The 15,164-nt window shown below is 37.8% G+C and overlaps 1 protein-coding gene across 2 annotated transcripts in view; it reads right to left on the minus strand.

Annotated features, from left to right (window-relative positions):
* The window catches only part of NOC3L (NOC3 like DNA replication regulator), a 35,696-nt gene that overhangs the window by 19,751 nt on the left and 781 nt on the right, over positions 1 to 15,164 (minus strand). For both annotated transcript variants that reach the window (XM_025466583.3, XM_049103039.1), the window contains exons 2-10: positions 14,820 to 15,027; positions 12,520 to 12,652; positions 11,185 to 11,342; positions 10,313 to 10,366; positions 8,334 to 8,464; positions 5,460 to 5,621; positions 4,824 to 4,917; positions 1,615 to 1,790; positions 1,084 to 1,212 (exon numbers count right to left, since the gene is read on the minus strand). In XM_025466583.3, coding sequence (XP_025322368.1) covers positions 1,084 to 1,212; positions 1,615 to 1,790; positions 4,824 to 4,917; positions 5,460 to 5,621; positions 8,334 to 8,464; positions 10,313 to 10,366; positions 11,185 to 11,342; positions 12,520 to 12,652; positions 14,820 to 15,027 — 1,245 coding nt within the window. The remainder of the gene's footprint in view (positions 1 to 1,083; positions 1,213 to 1,614; positions 1,791 to 4,823; positions 4,918 to 5,459; positions 5,622 to 8,333; positions 8,465 to 10,312; positions 10,367 to 11,184; positions 11,343 to 12,519; positions 12,653 to 14,819; positions 15,028 to 15,164) is intronic.

The raw sequence follows: 15,164 nt of genomic DNA on the forward strand, positions 1-15,164 counted from the left end.
TAAAGAAGTCCTTCCATGAATGACAAAAATATAATCTCATATAGAAAGGGGGAAAAAATTACAGTCAATTAAAATGTAAAACTTCTTTAAGACAAAAAAGACAATACAAAATTAAATGGTAGAGCAACAAACAAATACTTGCGACTTACATAACCAAAACTTATTATCCTTATATGCAATGTAACCTCAACAAACACACCCAGCTTTTGTTTCTTTTATTCACTATTTTATATACTCAGGACCTAGAAGAGTGCCTAGTACATAGCTGATACTTATTGAAAGGAGTATCAAAAAAAGCATTATGTCATTAAAACAAATACCTGAGGAGAAAAACTAGCAGCAATATAAATGGGTAAAAAAATTCAAATGACTAATAAGTATATGGAAGTAAAACTTCACCAATAAAGACGTACAAACAAAATATATATATGAAAACACACAGAATTATTTACCCACCAGACTAACAAGGACTAAATGGCAGAAACATTCAGCATTTGGTAGGTTGTTCTCAATGTGAGAACATAGTGATAAAATGTATTTGCAGGACAATGTGGCATTACCTCTCAAATTTATGAATGTGTATACTGTTGGATCCAACATCTAAAGTTTAAAAATTTAATCCAGGGACACCTGGGTGGCTCAGTGGTTGAGCATCTCCCTTCAGCTCGGGTCATGATCCTACTTCTCCCTCTGCCTATGTCTCTCTCTGTCTCTCATGAATAAATAAGTAAAATCTTTAAAAGTAATAACAATTAAAGGAAACTACAGCAGACATTAAAAAGAATGAGATATGAGATCATCCCATACAACACAAAATGCAAACAGCTCCAGAACAACGTCCATAGAATAAATGCATTTCTATTCTAAAATCTAAGCATGTATTAAATTATTTTTAAAATATATAAACAAATATACACATCTATATCTATAAACATCTAGAATATGTACTAAGTTGTTAAGAGTACCTATACTTGAGGGAGTTTCCTACTTTATACACTTCTGCGAAGAATAAAATTCCTTGTAATGACTGAAAATTAACTTTATAATTTAAAAACAAATAAAATGCAAAATAGGAAGGCTTACCTCTGGCCTAACTTCATAATTTCTGCCCTTCACAAAACCAGAAATTACTTTAATCACACCAAGGGAAGCTTGGCCTAATTTATCTTGCTTAAACAATTTCTTTACTGCCTCACAACACATTTCAGAGATCTGAAAAATAAAATGTTACACTCAGCCAGTTTTCTCAAGCTCAGCACCACTGGCATTTTAAGCCAAACAATTCTTCATGGGGGAGGAGAGGGGGCAGGGGGTGCTCCTGTGCATTGTGGGAAGTTGAGGAGCCCTGAGCCTTTACCCACAGGATGCTAGTAGAAGCCACTACAGTTGTGACAATCAAAACTGTGTGCAGCCACAGCCTCACATTCCCTGGAGGGTGAAACCACCTCCTGCTCAGAACCACTACACCAAACTTATGTTCAAAGAATTTTCTTAAAGAGGCAATGTTTAACAAAGTGATACTATTTTAGCAATAAATAATAGCTCCAGAAGAATTCTGAGGAAAAAAATAATCATAAACTCTATAATTTTGTATCCAGGATGACAGCAACCCACCGACTTTGACACGTCATTCATGAGAGGGACAATCAATACGATGATGTTGTTGTGAAAGTTGAAATGAGGTAGTGACACCAACAGCTCACACAGGCTCTTCACAGCCACTTCTGCCAGTCCTTTGTAGGCCTTTAAGGAAACTACATTACTTTTCTTCAGTTTCCTTTGCTTCCAGTCTAATCAAAAGATAACTGTAGTTACTTTACTTATTGATCAAAACTTCAACTAATTAGCTTTATTTTATAGTAATATGCAATAATATCCTATGCAAATTCTTAAGTGAGTCGAGTCCACATTTTGACACAAGTACAAACGCTATCATAAAATTTATCTGCCATCATCTACATGGACTCTAATCATCATGTTAAGAACTTTGGCTCTCCATACATTTTAAAAGATGTATTATTAGAAGAAAAGGGTCTCAGGGAATAAATCGGGGCAGGGGGAGACAGAGAGCTGGATACCTTAAGGAATCCCTAGGCTTGCTCTACAGGCTTTCCCCCAAAACACTAGACCACAAGTCAAGAAGACTGGGTTCAAATCCTAGTAGTCGTCCATTAATTAGCTAGTGAATATGAGCAAGCTCCAGACTCTGAGCCTTCATCTCTTCCATGTTCCAAAAATCAGATCTGGAGAATCTAAAACAACATTTCCGTTGACTTCCTGCTAATGCTCTCTATGGGATCTTTACCCAGGAGGTCCAGATTTAAATTTTTCTTCAAAATAGCCAATGATTCACAGTACTTTTCTAGGAATTTCTACACACATACTTTGCTACCATAACACAGCACCTTGAATATGAAAAAACACTGGTTTTTCTAGAGTAGGTTCAAGACTTCCTCCACATCATACACAACCAGAGATGAAAAAGACATATAGATGACAGTGCCTTTGTTTTAAGCTTGCTTCTCATGTATATGAGTTTTCCTCAAACAGGCTATATTCATCATAAGAACTGTATCTTCCATTTACTTAAAACTGACAAGACTTCATAATGGATGGATGAAGAGACAAAATGTGGTACATATATGTAATGGAATATTTTGCAGGCTTAAAAAGGGAGGAAATTTTGACACATGCTAGAAGAATCTTGAAGACATTATGCTAAGTGAAATAAGCCAGTTATAAAAAGGACAAATATTGTATAATTCCACATATAAGTTGAGGTTCCTAGAGTCAGATCTATATTCAATTCAAATCAGAAAGTAGAATGGTGGTTACCATAGGCCGGGGGCAAAAGGGAATGGGGAGTTCATGTTTAATACATACAGAACTTGGGGCAGCCCGGGTGGCTCAGCGCTTTAGCGCCACCTTCAGCCCAGGACATGATCCTGGAGACGCGGGATCAAGTCCTGCGTCGGGCTCCCTGCATGGAGCCTGCTTCTCCTTCTGCCTGTGTCTCTGCCTCTCTCTCTCTCTCTCTCTGTCATGAATAAATAAATAAAATCTTAAAAAAAAAAAAAATACATACAGAACTTCAGCTGGGGAAGATGCCAAAGTGCTGCAGATGCATAGCGATGATGGGTGTATGATGCTGGATTTACTTAATGCCACACAAGTGTACACTTTAAAAATTGCAAAAATGATCAATTTAATGTTACATATATTTTACCATAATTTTTTAAAGATTTTACTTATTTATTTATAGAGACACAGAGAGAGACGGAGACACAGGCAGAGGGAGAAGCAGGCTCCATGCAGAGAGCCTGACATGGGACTCAATCCAGGGTCTCCAGGATCACGCCCCGGGGCTGCAGGTGGCGCCAAACTGCTGCGCCACCGGGGCTGCCCCCCCCCTTTTTTTAAAGATTTTATTTATTTATTTATAGCATAATTTTTTTTTAACTTGAAAAAAGTACTTCATAACGGTCCCATCCGCTTAGAAAAGGCCTACACCTGCAGGGTACAATACAGAGGCCACAAACCACATGTGACAAGTGAGTAGTTGACCTGTGGCTAGTCCAAATGCAGATGTGCTGTAACTTAGTACCAAAAAAAAAAAAAAAAAAGGAATGTAAAACACCTCACTAATTTTTAAAATTGACTACATGTTGAAATAATAACATACATAGTAATTTTATTACTTTTTACTTTTTTTTCTTAGTTAGTATGGTTACGTATTTTTTAAATGACATGTGTGTCTCACATTATATTTCTATTGGACAGTGTTGGTCTACACAAAGCTCCCAGGCCTTGGTATGTATGCTCCTAAGTAGGCTCCAGTTGGGAGGCCAGAGCACAGAGGCAACATCCACAGTACTCAGTCCCACCATCTCCTTCCTGCCCAACAGGATTCAGTAGTCCCGCTCCAGCTGAGATAGCAATTGGGTGATCCTTAGGCTCATTACTGAGTAAAGGAGCCCAAATGAGTTAAATGAAAGCACCAGAGACCTAGGCAACTGAATTCTTCTCCATTCATCCTCTAATTTTCATAGGTCCTTCTTTTCTGAACAAAGAAAAAGAAAATAAAAGTTTGATGGAAGAGTTTATCATCCATCTACTATGACTGACTTCTAAGTCCATTTTCAAGGCACTAATTTCATCCATTTCAAGTCATACTTCTCCCCTAATTACCCTACCCAAATAAAAACCAGCAGAATAATTTTCAACCATTCATAACTAAAGAAAGAAACATATATCTACTTACTAGGGAAAGGCCTGGAGCAACAAAAATACTAACAGCTGATCAATACAGGGATAGGGCCTGTACAGGCCAGCCACAGTTATAAGCACCTTTATCTAGAAGTTAATTTCTCACAACAATCTTATGAAATAAGTACTTTTATTTATAAAAGAATGGAGACACAGAGAGATTAACTGATTTGCCCACCACATGGGTAGAAGTTAGAAAGCTCAGATTTGAACCCAGGCAGTTTGAACCCAGCAGTAGACTCTGCTCTTGACAACATGCTATACTGACTCTCACCACAGAGCACAGAATATAGAACTCCCTTGGGGATCCCTGGGTGGCTCAGCAGTTTAGCGCCTGTCTTCGGCCCAGGGCGTGATCCTGGAGTCCCAGGATCCATAGCAGGCTCCCTGAAGCAGCCTGCTTCCCCCTCTGCCTGTGTCTCTGCCTGCCTCTCTCTCTCTCTCTGTGTCTCATGAATAAATAAATAATCTTTAAAAAAAAAAAAAAAAAAAGAACATAGAACTCCCTTGCTGACCAAAGCTAAGTATGTTATATATTTTAAAAATGTTTAATATACCTTTAACCATTTGCTCCAGATTTTCCAAATAAAATTTATATTGGCTAACCAGGCCTTCTTCAAATTCTCTTAATTTTTGGGTTTCTTTGCGGATCTGAAAAAAAATAAAAAAGATCAATTATTTTTTAAAATCAAAATATCGAAATCCTGGGGCTCCTGGGTGGCTCAGTTAGTTAAGTAGCTGTCTTTGGCTCAGGTCATGATCTCAGCCCCACATCAGGCTCCCTACTCAGCCAGGAGCCTGCTTCTCTCTCTCCCTCTGCCCCTCCTCCCACTTGTCTCTGTCTCTCTCTCTTAAATAAACAAAATCTTAAAAAAAAACAGCAACACCTGAGTGGCTCAGCCATTGGGTGTGTCTTCTGCTCAGGGCATGATCCTAATCTCCTGGGATCAAGTCCATCAGGCTCCCTACAGGGAGCCTGCTTCTCCCTCTCTCTGTGTGTTTCTCATGAATAAATAAAATCTTAAAAAAAAAAAAAAACTTAAAAAAACATATCAAAATCCTTAAATTAGCACAAAATATGAGTGCCAAGTATATACCCAGTCCTATAAAACAAACAACTCCTACTATTTCTCCCATCTCTAGCTCTCCAAAATGTTCAGTTTATTTTGTGTAGTAATTGTATGTATCATTACCTTGGTGGATTTTTCTGCTTCTGTGAGGGGTCGTATTTTATATGAAGGAGTAATGTCTTTAAATAACTCCATCAAGGAAACTATCACCAGCTTTCGAACAGTAACAGCCACATCAGGATCCTGTTCCATCAGCATAGAACGCAGTTCTTTTAATTTTTTAATCTGTTAAACAAATAGCTTATAAGGGCAGAGAAACCATGGTAAAACAATTATGAACAAAAGACAAGAGCCTCACATCTGGAACAAGTGGAATCCATATAATGACTCAGAGTCTAGTCAAGCCATATACAACTCCAGATATTACCCACATTACCAAAAGATAAACCACTAAAACTAACCATATTTTTGTTAGAAGAGATACAGACTTTAAAAAAAAGTTTAAATTTATTAATTTACCTATTCACTGAAATTCTTTCTATTGGGTTTTCTTAAGGCATGTGTCCTGTTTCCCTAAAAACACTTTTTGAAATAAATTGTTATACACACATATCTGTGAATTAATCAGGAATTAAATATAATGTATCTATTAACTTTAACTACAAGACTCATACAAAAATCATTTGGTTTTTTTTTGTTTTTTTTTTAATACAAAAATCATTTGTATGAAGTAATGCAGAAGTAAAAAAAAAATGGTTTCAATGAATGTGCTTGCTTTAATGAACTACTATTGCCTGCTGGATCTCTTGAGAGAAGCAATACTCTGGTTGGTTAGCAACATTTGCCACAGCAGGGGGTAGGATAAATATGTCACCACCTATCTGCTATCCCTAACTTGTTTGAGGCTCCAGAGCTGGAAGACCCAGATTCCAATCCAGTGGCTATTAAAATCATAATGAATTTACTTGAATTTTTTAAGGCTGTTATTCAACTGTAAAATAAGATTAACAGTTCTTTTCTTTATGGTTTTATAATGATTAAATAAGATGATACAGATAAGAAATATTCCAACAGGGATCCCTGGGTGGCGCAGCGGTTTAGCGCCTGCCTTTGGCCCAGGGCGCGATCCTGGAGACCCGGGATCGAATCCCACGTGGGGCTTCCGGTGCATGGAGCCTGCTTCTCCCTCTGCCTGTGTCTCTGCCTCTCTCTCTCTCTCTCTGTGTGTGACTATCATAAATAAATAAATTTAAAAAATTTAAAAAAAAAAAAAAAAAAAGAAATATTCCAACCAACTTCCCCCAATTCTGTTCCAGATCTTCCCCTTTGTTTAAAAAAAGAAAAAAGAAAAAAAAAAAAACAAGAAAACAAGTACTACTCCAAAACATGTTTAGATGAAATTTTTTTTCTGCAAATGTAAATAATCTACTTTATTGTTCAATAAACAAATATATTCACAGTACGATGATGGGAACACCAACAGTAATAATAGTACCATTTTATATGACTTCATGTATATTTGATTATTTAATCCTCACAACAAAGTTTTAAAATAGGTACCATCCTCTTTTTAGTGATGAAGAAAATGAGTCTTGGCTAAAAGGACTTATCCAAAATCTAACAGGTAGTACTCTAGTTTTCTTGAATCCACATGTTGTAACCGTGACCATCTTCACCACTGTTTCCATGGCCCACTGATAATTCATTATAATTCTGATGTATTTCACTTAACATATTTTCCACTTGCAAGTACTCCTGAACTAATCTCACTGACTTTTGTGTAGCATCTTCCTTATTAAAAATCCTGTCAAGGGATCCCTGGGTGGCACAGCAGTTTAGCGCCTGCCTTTGGCCCAGGGCGCGATCCTGGAGACCCGGGATCAAATCCCACGTCAGGCTCCCGGGGCATGGGGCCTGCTTCTCCCTCTACCTGTGTCTCTGCCTCTCTCTCTCTCTCTCTCTCTCTCTCATTCTCTGTGTGACTATCATAAATAAATAAAAATAAAAATAAAATTATAAAAAAAAAATCCTGTCAATCAGTCAAGCAAATCTGCAAATGGGTTCCTTCTCCCTCATCCAATTAGTTTTTACACTTACCACTTTCAGAGTTACATTAAATCCAGTATCTCCATTTATTTTTATTATTTTATTTTATTTTTTTATTTTTATTATTTTAAAGAGAGACAGGGGAGGGAGGTGGAGAGAGAGGAAGAGAGAATCTTAAGCAGGCTCCATACCCATCACAGATCCATGAGCCAGAGTCATGACCTAAGCTAAAATCGAGAGTCACGCTTAACTGACTGAGCCACCGGGCACCCCTCAGTATCTTCATTTAGAGATGAGGAAATCAGACTCAAGGGCACCTGCGTGACTCAGTGGTTGAGCATCTGCCTTTGGCTCAGGTCATAATCCTGGAGTTCCGGGATCGAGTCCCACGTCGGGCTCCCTGCATGGAGCCTGCTTCTCCCTCTGCCTGTGTCTCTGCCTCTCTCTGTCTCTCATGAGTAAATAAATAAAATCGTTAAAATTAAAAAAAAAGAAAAGAAAAGAAGACTCAGATGAGGAAAATAAGACAAAGTGTTTAAGTGACTTTTCTAAGATTAAAAATTAATTTCAGATATAGGACTAGGCTAAGCTTCTGTCTACTCTTACTCTAGCTCAGTATTGTGTTTTTTTTTTTTTAATCTAATTTTTTTTTTTTTTATGATAGTCACAGAGAGAGAGAGAGAGAGAGAAAGAGAGGCAGAGACACAGGCAGAGGGAGAAGCAGGCTCCATGCACCGGAAGCCCGATGTGGGATTCGATCCTGGGTCTCCAGGATCGCGCCCTGGGCCAAAGGCAGGCGCCAAACCGCTGCGCCACCCAGGGATCCCTCAGTCATTGTGTTTTAATGTTTTTCCTTTTTGCGTGTGCTTATAGGTTATAAGGGAATCCTAAAATAGTATACATTTCCACCATATCTAAAATGAAGAGCTCAAAGAAATTGGTACCACTTACATTAGTTTCTGGGTCTGATAATATGGCAGATGCCAAAGTTGCAATATGCATTTTCTTCTCCTGTAGTTTCTTCCTTCTTTCAATTAAATGTTCTTCTAATGTCAGTTCTCGAATGGGATCTTCAACAATCTCTGAAACAGGTTAGATTTCTCCTCTTAAACATTTCTTTACAAGTATTTACAAGAACCTTAATCAATACAATAAAATTCTTATAATAATAAATAATAATAATGATAACTAACTTTTATAGAACACTTGCCATGGGCCAAGATTACTACAGATGATCAATCCTCTCAAAAATGCTATGAGGCAGGTACAATCATCATATCCATTTTGTACGTAGAAAATGAGGCATGGGAGAATAACTTGTTTATATTCATAGACCTAGCAGAAATGGAACTCAAACCCAGGTAGTCTGACTCGAGAGCTCATATTCTTAACTACTCTGCTAATAAACCTATAATAATTCCTAGTAATTAAGGGAAAAAGCAACCTGATTTAGTTTTTTAAAAAGAACACAATAATTAATAAGGGCACATGATGTAATGAGCACTGAGCACTATAAGACTGATGAATCACTGACCTCTACCTCTGAAACCAGTAATACATTTTATGTTAATTCAAATAAAATTTAAAAAATAAAATCTGTATATAAAAAAAGGAAAAAAGTATAGAATACTCTCCCTTGTTACTGTCCTTTGCACTACCAAAAGTATGTCCACTTTAAGAAAAGAAATTCAAGGGATCCCTGGGTGGCGCAGCGGTTTAGCGCCTGCCTTTGGCCCAGGGCGCGATCCTGGAGACCCAGGATCGAATCCCACATCGGGCTCCCGGTGCATGGAGCCTGCTTCTCCCTCTACCTATGTCTATGTCTCTGCCTCTCTGTCTCTCTCTCTGTGACTATCATAAATAAATAAAAAATTTAAAAAAAACAAAAAAAAGAAAAGAAAAGAAATTCAAAAGGAACTACATTTAATAAACACACAAGCATAATCTCTAATGAGTCTATGAACGATGACTGAAAACAATTGACCTGTAATCTTATTTACACTATTAATGAGGTTTGCTAAGCTATAGTAAAAAGTAACCAGCCTGTTCTATAGCAAATTTCAAACAAAAATAATTTCAAACCATAAAACATGTTTTGAGTTTAACTCTCATTGCAATTTAGTTATTAGAAACCCACATTCAATTATCTAAAACAGATATGTACAGACATCTGTAAGTATAACTGCTCTAATAAGTGAAATGATTTCATATCACAGAATCATTTTGTAATTTAAAGCTAAAAAGCTACAACATCTGGGTGGCTCAGTCAGTTAAGCATCTGTCTTTGGCTCAGGTCATAAGCCCAGGGTCCTGGGATAGAGCCCAACATCAGGATCCTTGCTTATCAAAGAGTCTGCTTCTGTTTCGCCCTCTCGCCCTCCTTGTGCCATTTCTCTCTCAAATAAATTAATAAATAAATAAAAACCCTTAAAAATAAAAAGTAAAAGTAAATAATGCTTTAAAAGTTAGCAATAGGCAGGAATTTCACTTAAAATTTTTTAAAAATTCAAAATGGAGGGACGCCTGAGTGGCTCAGCGGTTTAGTATCTGCCTTTGGCTCAGGGTGTGATCCCAGAGCCTGGGATCAGGTCCCACATCAGGCTCCAGGCTCTCTGCATAGAGCCTGTTTCTCCCTCTGTCTCTGTCTCTGTCTCTCTCTCTCTCTCATGAATAAATAAAATCTTCAAAAAAAATTTCAAAATGGTAATAATTTACAAGACTGTTCATGCACACCTAGACATAACTGCATAAAATTTTCCATAATAAAGAATCAAATTTCAAAGGTGAGACTTTCAACATGTGGGGAAATGTTCAAAATGACCTTGAAATGACCAGCACTCTGAAATGCACATTCCTGACTTTATCTAAAATTAAGTCACATTTACTATTCTCAATTAACAGTTTAGTAACTATAAAATACATCCCAATACCTTCCTCAAGTTCCACCTCTTCTTGATCCTCTTCATCTTGGTTATTGTCAATAACTATATGAAAAACATGTACGTTAAAAAATGTGTCAATACACATAAGTGATAAAACTACAAAGAAAAGCAGGAAAGTAATGACCGTAAAATTCTGGAAAGTAGTTACTTTTGTGAGGAGAGAGCAATTACTGATTGAGGGGCGCACAAGTTTCTGGGTGCTGGCAACATTTATTTCCTGCCCAGATAGCAGCTTTATGGGTGTGTTTCTTGATAAACCACATAAATAACTTCAAACCACAACTCTGACTTCTAGACTTCTGTGTTTTATTTTTGAAAAAACTAAACTTTTAAGGAAAAAGATACATACAAGAAAAAAAAGTGCTAAAAAAGGACAACTAACATGCTCTAATTTTAAAACAAGAGTATTTGGTGCAAAAAATTCTGAAAAGAAAATCACCTCAACATTGTAGCTTCAGTTATACTCCTGGTACCACAGACATGAGATAACCATCTGTATTTCTGGCCTAAATCCTCAAGCTTGCTCTATGACTAATTGCAGCTACCCCTTATTTTGTAGGTAAAAGGAAAAATAAAATTAAATCTTGAGTGAAAAAAAAATATGATGGTATTAGTAAAGAGCTAAAATGTTTACTAATACACTGGCTGATTAGATTTACCTGGCTTCTAGCCCGGGGGGCTCAGAGGTTTAGCACCACCTTCAGCCCAGGGCCTGATCCTGGAGACAAGGGATAGAGTCCCACGTCGGGCTCCCTGCATGGAGCCTGCTTTTCCCTCTGCCTGTGTCTCTACCTCTCTGTGTGTGTGTGTCTCATGAATAAATAAATAAAATCTTAAAAAAAAAAAAAAAAAGGATTTACCCGGCTTCTCCCTGGTCTGTGGGATTATACCACTTTTATCCTTGATGGGAAGCAAGTGAATCATTTCCTTCTCTGGTGCGGTTTGCAGAGTTCTTGGTATTTTTTCATATTTATCTATAACACGCTCATACTTTCGTTTCTTGGCGTGAACAGGTTCACTGCAGGGAAAAAAAATCAATTTTTAATGTATTTAAAAAGGAATCGAGAGACGCCTGGGTGGCTCAGTGGTTGAGTGTCTGCCTTCAGCTGAGGTCGTGATCCCAGGGTCCTGGGATCGAGTCCCACATCAAGTTCCCCTCAGGGAGCCTGCTTCTCCCTCTGCCTACATCTCTGCCTCTCTCTGTCTCTTACGAATAAATAAATAAAACCTTTGGGAGGGGAAAAAAAAAGGAATCTAAGGACACCTGGCTGGCTCAGTCAGTTAAGTGTCTGCCTTTGGCTCAGGTCATGATCCCAGGGTCCTGGGATGGAGCTCTATGTCAGGCTCCTGCTCAGTGGAGAGCCTGCCCTTCCCCCCTGCTCATGCTTGTTCTCATTGCTCTCTCTCGCTCTATCTCAAATAAAATAAAATCCTTAAAATAAATAAAAAGGAACCTAGAGATCTATCATTTTAAGAAAGTACAGAAAAGTAAACTGCTAGCCAAACTGAAACAGGTAGACAGATAGTAGTATCTAGATCAGGCACATAGCAGGGACTCAAATGGTAAATGAATAAAAGAACTGTAGTCTACCACAAAGACTATAGCCACATCTAGTTTTCCCTTCAGATGCAAAACAGAAGTGAAAGTTACAGCAGATTCTTTTTGAAGAATAGTCTTTTTGAAGACTATTCCATAGAGCCAAGGGTGACATCACCCTTCTTACTATTCCCAAGTAGATTCCTATCACCTATTTTACTTTCCCAAAAACCCTCAGACCATAGCACAGTCTTAGGAGTTAAAGAGATCTAGGTTTAAATTTCAGATCCACTACCTGTGATTGTACGAAGCATCAGTTTCCTCTGTAAATGGAATAATACCTCCCCAACAGGGTAACAACGGCTGAGGTTATGGCCATTAAGAACTCAGGACCGTTCCACCAACTCCCCAAACAGAGAACTGCATTCTTCCCTAGCACACTCTACTTCACTCTTCAGACTCGAAAAAAATAAAGATGTACACTAAATAAAATCAGTTTTATTCATGAACTTCCTTTATTTAGGAAATAAACTGAGTCACAGGGTTTATTCTCTTATAGTCAAGCTGAACATCTTGCACTCATCACCTAACTAAAATTCAGATTCAAGTTTTTAACACTGAAAGGACATGAATGATTATAATCTAAATGAAGCATTACCTAGAAGAAAGATCTCTCGTTAGAAAAGAGGCTCTTTGTCCTAACTCTCTCATTAACTGCAAGTCATCTTCATCCATCATATCCAAAGGAAGCGCTTCCTCTTCTTCCTCCTCTTCCCTCTCAATTCTTTTACCTGTTCCAACAACAACAAAATCAGAAACATGTATTAGAGGTATAGAACTCTGTGTTTTTGTGTGAAGAAGAGGAAACGTTTATGGTTTTCTAGTACGTTAGCCCAATGTTTCTAAATGGAAGCACTAATGACACATTGGCCAGACAGTTCTTTGTTCCACTGCGGTATCCTGAGCTAGGCAGAAATGCTATCATCTCCAAATCCTGACATCTAAATGCCAGGGAGCTTCCCAAGTCACTGCTACAACCAAAAAAATAAAACGCCTCCACGCAATCTGCAAGATCTTCCAGAGCATGTGAGAGAACCAATGATTTAGCCGCTTCACTTCTAGATCCCTAATGACTCCTCCCACTTCCATTCCACTTCAGCCACCCCCTCCATGGGCCACATCCCAAACCCTGGCCTTCACCCCCCCGCCCCGTTCACCCCCATTCCCGTTTGTCCTTCCAGCTCTCATTCAGTTGCTTCCACTGCACTTCTGTAACCATATATATAGACCTTCAATCCTCTAACCACTCCACTTCTTTCATTGTGTTTCTATCCTCACTTTGGTGCTTCTACTGCATAGTTATCATTTCAACCGCCCTCGTGCCAATATTCTCAATTCTCAAAAATAAATATATTTTTCCCCATTTATTCAAATGGCATAAGCATCTCATACATGGTGATAGCCTATAATTTCAAGTGAGTGAAAGCATCAATACACGCTTTCACCTTTTTTGTTTAAAATTAACGATTTTGTAGACTATTTCATGTTGGAACATAAAAAAGTTTCCTTCTTTCTTTAAACACCCTTTTCCTGATTTCTAAGATACAGTTCTGATTTTCTTCCTAATTCTCTGGCTCCTCCTCAAACCCCATTTACAGGTTTTATGCATCCACCCATTCCTTAAATTCTTTCTTGGCTCTCCTGTTCTCACACTATGCATTCTTCACATTGATTTTACCCAAGTCTAAGGCTTCAATTACCATCTATATGTAGATAATTCCCAAAACTATTCTCTCTAACCCAGATATTTCAGGGCAACCCTGGTGGCTCAGCGGTTTAGCGCCGCTTTCAGTCCAGGGGCTGATCCTGGAGACCTGGGATCAAGTCCCACATCGGGCTCCCTGCATGGAGCCTGCTTCTCCCTTTGCCTGTGTCTCTGCCTCTCTCTCTGTGTGTGTCTCTTATAAGTAAATAAATAAAATCTTTAAAAAAGAAAAAAAGATATTTCATTTGAACGTTATAATTTTACACCAAACTGCCTAACAGACTTCATTTATATGCTCAACATGTAAAAATGAATATTTTGCTTCTTATATATAATTAGTAACATATCACATTTTTCAAATTCTACTAAAATTTAAAAGAGATCTTAAAAAGCATCTAACTCAACCAACACTTTTTTTTTTTTCTAAACAGATGAAGTACCTGGAGAGTAAGTGACCAGCCAAGGCCACTTTGCTAATAACAAAAGAGAAAAACCCAAGTTACCTGACTTTCAGTCCAACGACCTTTTATACATCATAATAAAATGTAGCCAAGGGATCAAACTAAATAGATCAGGTTTAAAAGAATGAGATATACATGGAAAGACTGAACGGTCAGGTACAATCAAATATGAATACCCTGAAAGTACTAGTAACATTGTAGAAGAACTGGCCTGACTCAGAATGGTCATATTTCCTTACCCGTTTTGAGTACTTGGGAGTTCTTGGATAGTTTTACAAAAGAATAACCCTGACAGTTGTTTCACTCTACGTTTCCACATGAAAAGAAAGCCAGAAGTTTAGAAAACTAAGTGAACTTTGGCAACGCTATGAAGAATGCCCCAGACAAAAGCGATGTTCTTACCTTAGCTAATTGCCAATGAATGGCAAAGTGGCAGCGCTGGCATGCTCCCCATCATTTATTTACACGGCAACTCTAAGTTTGTTTTCCCAAGTATTCTATCTTCAGATCTGCTTTCTAGACAAACTAAGAGCAGAGGCTAGCTCTTTATCACAATTAATACTATAATACTGTAATGTTTTCTCATATGGATTGTGATAAAGCAGATAGGACTACTATCCTTACCTACTCTTGGGAAAATCTAAAAAGAGGAACTACTAGAAAGCAGTTATTTCATGAGCATTTCAGAACAAATCAATAGAAACTGTAAGACATGAACACTTTCACAGTTACCTGGTCTTTTCTCCTTTGGGTCCTCCAGTGGGATCGGTTTCTTAGACACAGCATCCTTTACAGCTTGCCTTAGTTTCCTCTGTTCTTTTCGGTACTTCTTGAGAGTGCTTTGTTGTTTAAATTGCTTATTTTTTAGCTTGTTTTCAAGTTTGACTTTACTAGTTTTTAGTAACTTCCGAAAGCTTGGGATCTGTTTTTTATTTCTTCTCTAGAAAACAAGAGGAGCACTGCATACCCAGAAATTTAAACTGCATACTCAGAGCAAAACGTTGTCTTTAGAATAAGTGACATTCATGTATCGCCCTACTCTTTGCAAAGTTCTCCAACATACTTGATTTCCAACAG

This window comes from Canis lupus, chromosome 28, assembly GCF_003254725.2.
Source record: "Canis lupus dingo isolate Sandy chromosome 28, ASM325472v2, whole genome shotgun sequence".
Classification (NCBI taxonomy): domain Eukaryota; kingdom Metazoa; phylum Chordata; class Mammalia; order Carnivora; family Canidae; genus Canis; species Canis lupus.